Raw genomic sequence first — 6,715 nt, forward strand, 5'->3', positions numbered from 1 at the left:
CATGTTCATTATAAACATCAATTGACAGACATCTTAACCAAGCCCTTGGAAAAAGATGTCTTCATTCCTATGATTCACAAGTTGGGAGAGTGGAGGGAGTGCAGGACATCCACTCTCCAACTTGAGGGGGAGTGTTAGGAATCATGTTAGAGATATATTAGGAATGGATAACTTGTATACAAGAGTTCCCTACTGTAATACTAAATCTATAGGACAATGAATTGTGAAGAAATGTTTGATTTTCAGTAGATGAGAATAACTGTATATACTCTTGTATAAATACACGATGCAATCAATAATAACCTGTATTATAACAAATTATGTTCTTCTCTCATTAATTTACATGATGAACCTAGCCTAGAAAGTGAAAGAAGTGACGGCCACCAACCCCATTTACTCAATTTTTTATAAGATAATTTAGAAATGATTGTATCTTTCCTAAACAGCCGTGTACCAGTAAGGAAGTGGGTACAAGATTATGCGAATCTGATATTCACAGACTAGACAAATTAAGATGAAATCAGATTGTGATAATCTATAATTTACATAATAGGAAAGACCAAATCTATATATGCTCATTTATATATATTTTTGAGAGCTAATTGAATCAATCCTCTTATATAAGATTATCTTGGCCCTTTTCTCTTCAAGGGCTCAGCAACACCTATCAACCTCTACCAATCCTTTACGTTTTGACTATGGAGTGGCAACTCCCCTCCTTCAGTGCCCTTTCAACCTTCCTCCTCTTCATGACCTTTCTTCTACTTAAAATTTTCAAGGAACCGAAAACAAATCACAACTCAGGTAGAAATCCTCCTCCCGGACCAAAGCCATTGCGCATCATTGGAAACCTTCACCAGCTGGGGGGCGGACCTTCACTCCTTATTCGCCTCAGAGAGTTGGCCGAGAGGTATGGACCGATCATGCTGCTCCAGGTTGGTGAAGTGCCCACCATTATTATATCATCACCGGAATTAGCACAAGAAGTGATGAAAACCCATGAGAGCTGTTTTGATGAAAGGCCTCCTTTCTTTGCTGGAAATGTCTACTTTTACGGCAACCGAGACCTTATATTTGCACCATACGGAGATTATTGGAAACAGCTGCGAAAGATTGTCACGATGGAGGTTCTTAGTCCTATACGTGTGCGTACTTTCAGAGCAACAAGGGAAGAAGAGGTAGCGAGTCTTATAAGAACCATTTCTTCCCAGCAAGGATCGGCCATTAACCTCAGTCAGATATTGTTTTCTTTCACATATAGCATAATTTCAAGGATAAGCGTTGGAAGGAATAGCAGAAACCAAAAAGAATTCGCAACCATCGTCAGAGATTTCTCAACAATTTCCAAAGAATTGTCCCTAGCAGCAGGAGGTGCCAATGTGGTTGATCTGTACCCATCCCAAAAGCTCCTTCACATGTTTAGTTGGAGGAAGTTTAGGCTCGGGAGGGAGCATAAAAAAGCAAATAAAATTCTTGAAAGGCTGATGAAGGAGCGCAAAGCCAGCAAGAGAGACAAAGAGATTGCTGAAAATGAAGTGGAGGATCTTCTTGATGTTCTCTTAAATCTCCAACTCACTGCAGGCTTGGACTCCCCCTTAACTGATGAATGCGTCAAAGCACTCCTCCTGGTTAGTACGCTGACATTTCTAAGCACGAATCCTTGCATGCCCCCCCCCCCCCCCCGATATGAACACACACATGAAGTTTCACAAATCAATATCTAGCTAGTACTGCAAAATTCGAATTTTGTTTTTTACTAGAAGAGCCAACACACCATGTCTAAGCTAACAGGATAAATTCATCCTATGTTCATGCCTACGTGCAGCTATTTATTTGTTCATAAAGAAAAACTCATACTTATGTAAAAAGTAGATTTCTTGTTATATTTAAAAACAAAAGCTGAGATATAAAAGTTTTGTCATTAGTGTAGACTGTAAATCTTTAATTATATTTAAGTATTTTTTCATTTTGAATAACACTAGGACAAACCATGTTAATTTTACTTACCAGGTTGGTTATATTATTATGTTAAACATTAAATTGAAAAAAACAATTCTAAATAGAGACTAAATCTTGATTTTTTTTTTAATTTGACTATTAGAAATAGTTTCACACTAATTTGCGTATTAACCGAGATTATTAATCTTTTTCATTTTTTTCTTTTTTTAATTTGGAGGGCCACTCAATATACTGAGATAAGATAATTATGAAGACATATTTAAAATGGATTTAAAAGTTATATATATATACTATACTTTAAATGGTAAGTTAAAACATCAAGACTTTTTCATAGCCATGGATCTCTAAATTTGAGATACGTTTTTTAACATAAAACGGCATCCCTTCTTGAGAGAAATAATTTTCCCTGTATGCATTCAAGGTCTCAATATCTTACTAACACATTTACATGTCTCAAACTACTATAAAAATCAAACAAAATAATTGTTCTTGTCTTGGGAATAAGCATTGCATGTTATTGTGCGTGTGTTTTCAGGATATGTTCGCCGGTGGAGGTGATACAACGTTAACAGTTCTAGAATGGGCAATGTCAGAACTCATGAAAAATCCAAGAGTCAGGGAAAAAGCACAGAAAGAAGTGAGAGCACTTTTCAGTGATGTCGGGTACATTGATGAATCAAACGTTCATGAATTACAGTTCTTGAACTTAACTCTCAAGGAAACCCTAAGATTACACCCACCCTTGTGCGTATATCCAAGAGAATGTAAGGTGAACTGCAAGGTTGCTGGATATGACCTAGAAGCTAAAACTAGAGTTCTCATCAATGCCTGGATGATAGGGAGGGATCCCAAGCACTGGACTGAGCCTGAGAAATTCTACCCGGAGAGATTCTTAGATTGCTCAACTGATTACAAAGGTGCTAACTTCGAGTTTCTCCCATTTGGTTCTGGAAAAAGGATTTGCCCAGGGATGGCGTTTGGTATTGCTACTGTTGAGTTGCCGCTAGCAAGATTGTTATTACATTTTGACTGGAAAATTCCTAATGGAATCGAGCCTGAAGATTTTGACATGAGCGAGATCGTTAGTGCGTCAGTCACAAGAAAAAACGATATTGTCTTAATTCCAGTTACATGCTATGATCCTCCCGTCAAGGGTTAAAAAGGTTGGTTTTAGCCTTCATTCTATCATGAATAAAGAAAGTGTGGCAAGGATTCATCTGCATGCTGAACACTTGTTCTTGAATTAATTTATTCTCCGTACCATTGCTATAACCAGGGGAGGCAAGAATTTTTCAATTTTTTAAGATTAATTATTAACTTATATACATTAATTTTTGAAGTTAAAAGTAAAGTTTTAATTCAAATACAGTACTCAAAATATTAAAAAACAAATTTAAAAGTACAAAAATTAAAATGAAAGTAAAAATAAACTTACTATTAAAGTTATATACTTCGATGTTTTGTGAAATAATTGAATCTGAATCTGAATCGATATTGTAACTATCCCTCAATTGGGATAAAATAACAATCTCATGTCAATTAAAAAATAAAGTAATTAAATTTTTTTTCTCTCTCAATTCCTCTTTCTTTCACTTGATTCTTCCTTAAATTAGTGTTTTATAAGTTAGACTTCGTAAGTTTACAAAATTATTCTCTCACTTTTTTTTTTCTTTTTTCTTTGGATTTTTTTAATGTTTTTCCCTTACTTTTCTCTATTTCTCTCTCACCTTTTCTTTTCTTTCTTTTCCTATTCTACTTCTACTCAGTCGGCAACATATAAAAGGAAGGACGAGCTTATTTTTTTTTTTTTTTTAATGGCAAAATAACCATTTTACTTTTAATGAGCCGTTTTGCTTTTATTTTTTTTTGTTAGCACTACCAAGCTTTGTTCATCCTAAAATTTTAACTAGATTTTATTCAATATATTTTAAGATCTCTCGTAAAATTTTAGCTTAATCTGATGGTTGAATTGAAAATTACGCACAATAACATAAAACTGGTCAAATTGTGTTTTTTTCATCAAATTTCAGAATTTCTCAAAAAATTCTGAAAATTTAACCCAAGCTAAAGCATCATATTAAAAGGCTCCACACAAATTTTTAAAATTTTTTGATAACTCAATCGAAAATTACAAATTTATTTTACATAAAATTAGTTAAAAAATATTGATATAATCTTGACATGAGCTATAGCCCACCCAAACCTTTAACACGCCTCCCCCCTTGACTATAACTTCTCCTAACTTTTTTTATATTTTTTATCACCACCACTTCTATAACCTCAAACAATTTATTTATTTATTTGTTCTTTATCTCATTCTAGGTCTTTAAACATTAAAAAACTTATCAACTGATTCCTTGTCTATACACACCCTTTAAATAATTATATCCAAATGAATATTTATGCTCTGAAAAACAATGAGATTTTGTATAAAAAAAGGAAGAAGAATCATTGATGAAAACTCTAAAAGAATAATTATATCCAATGAATATTTATTTGTTCATTGAAGTTGAACTATTCATTTCATCTAAAAATTATATAAATAAAATTGATACAAAAAGAACATGCATAGTGATGAGACTATAAAAATCACAGGGAATATTTTGAAAAGAATTATTTTTAAAAACCCTTGTATATCATTCATAGTGTGCTTTATAATTTTTATTTTGAGACAGTATCGGTCTCCTTTTTAATGGATACTTTTAGAGGTTTTAAATCTTCTTTTGAACGAATACTTGCATAAAATCTCTTAGAGACCCTTTGGAGGTGTTGTTGGGGGATTATCTGAAGATCAAATCGGTACGAGATATTTTATATGATAAAAAAAAAAAACATTAAAGAGTTGATTTTGGAGAAATCAAATGATTTTCGGAAGTTATCTAGGCGATATATGTGGTATTTAATATGTTAAGGATCTTCTTTTTTGGGTTAAGTTTTGTTATAATCTTTTGATTTTGATTTAGTTATATAATTGTTTTGTGCTATGTCATTGGTTAGACCAATTTTTTTAACATAAAAAATAAATGTACTTACCTTACTAAAGTGTTTTCCAACATAATTTTTTTTAATCATTAACTCAAAATACTAAAAATAAAATCATGAAGTTAATTAGATGCAAATAAAAATATCACAATAAACCTTTTAATTTCTTTATTTTAATTATTTGGCACTAATATTTTTTTATAAGAAGAGTAATAATTTAAATTTCATTGAAATAAAAGAATTTGCTAGCAAAGATTTTTTTTTTTCCTTGTCAAAATATTTAATTAAAAAAATAATATTTTCAATATCGTTTATTTAATAAAAACCAAAAATATTAAGAAGACATACCAAAAAAAACTAGAACAATTAAGAACCAGAAATCTCTAACTAAAACCTCTTTGTCAGATTAACATGCTCCTTTTCTTTTTCCAAAAACTCTCACGATATCATTTGTTTTTAATATAATATTTTATCATTATTTCAAAAGCAAGTTTAAACTCTAAAAAAAAAAAATAACACCCTAGTGATTTTAATGTGATTGTATTAAAAATATAACAATGATAAAATGCTTGTATATTGTCGTAAGAATCTCTTTAAAAATATCATTAAATCCTTATCAATTGGTCATCTTTAAAACCTTTCAACCAGAATCTTTGTCTAGCTTATGTTTCAAATTAAACCTTGTAGTAATTAACTTGACGGGTCTAAAAACAACCCAAAAAATTGATAAAAACATAGTTTGATTAACCTTGAGGGGTGTAATTTAACTGGTCAAGCTTTAAGTTTATTCCATAAAGGTCACCAGTTCGAGTCTCACAAACTGCAAAGCCACTGGAGGCTTACATGGTCGTTAACTTTAGAGCTCGTGATAATAGTCAAGATGCACGTAAGCTGACCCGGATACTCATGTTAATATAAAAAAAACATAATTTGATTTTTTAAAAAAAACATGACATTTTTTTTTTAATATTAAGGTGAAGACATATCAAATTAATTCAGGTCAACTTGACAACACATGCGACCATGTTCATGAAACCGACTAAGTTTAATATGGTTTTTTTAAAACTATTTTTTATTTAATTATGTAATTCAAACAAATAAGAGATTGTAGTAAAAAAAATTAAATAAATAAAACCTTTTTTATTATGATGGATTGTACAAAAAGAATAATTGCTCTAGAAATAAGGGTGAAAGGTAAATACTTCAAGTGTCAAAAATAAAAAAGTAATAATCTTTTTCAAAAAAAATTTAAGGAAAAAAAAGAAAAAAGTAAAAATAAGAACAAGAAGAATGATGATAAATATAATAAATGTAAAGTGATAAATATTTCAAGTGTAGAGAAAAAAATAAACTAATTTTTTAAAAAAATAAAAAAATATATAAATTTATCATCGCTACAATACTAACACGGTAAAAAAAAATTATAATTTTGGGGTTGCTATGATACAAAATTGAAAAAAATTATTCTTTTATAGTATTTTACCAACTCTTTTTTAGTATATTGTATAGTTTATTTATTGAAGGAGTGGAGATGTTATGGGCTTTGATTTTTTTTTCAATATATATATATATATAATGTGCTCGTTAAAAATTAGAGAGAAAGAGATTTGTTTTTCTTTCTTTAATGGGTGGTCTAGAGAACCGTTGCTTTTGTTGAAGTTTGTGAGGCTTTTTGTGCAATTTTGTCCTCTTTCTATAAATCTAGTATACCCAGATATAAAGTAGAGAAGCAAAACACTAGCTAGGACTTGCATGAATTAAGATTAATAGAAAG

At 30.7% G+C, this 6,715-nt stretch overlaps 1 protein-coding gene across 1 annotated transcript; it reads left to right on the forward strand.

Moving 5' to 3' along the window:
• Nucleotides 1-698: 698 nt before the first annotated feature.
• LOC118057253 (cytochrome P450 726A27-like) lies at nt 699-3,118 on the forward strand. The gene is made up of 2 exons (XM_035069769.2): nt 699-1,628; nt 2,495-3,118. Exons 1-2 carry the CDS (start codon nt 699-701, stop codon nt 3,116-3,118), a joined length of 1,554 nt encoding a protein of 517 aa, XP_034925660.1.
• The last annotated feature ends 3,597 nt before the right edge of the window (nt 3,119-6,715 follow it).

This window comes from Populus alba, chromosome 15, assembly GCF_005239225.2.
Source record: "Populus alba chromosome 15, ASM523922v2, whole genome shotgun sequence".
Taxonomy (NCBI): domain Eukaryota; kingdom Viridiplantae; phylum Streptophyta; class Magnoliopsida; order Malpighiales; family Salicaceae; genus Populus; species Populus alba.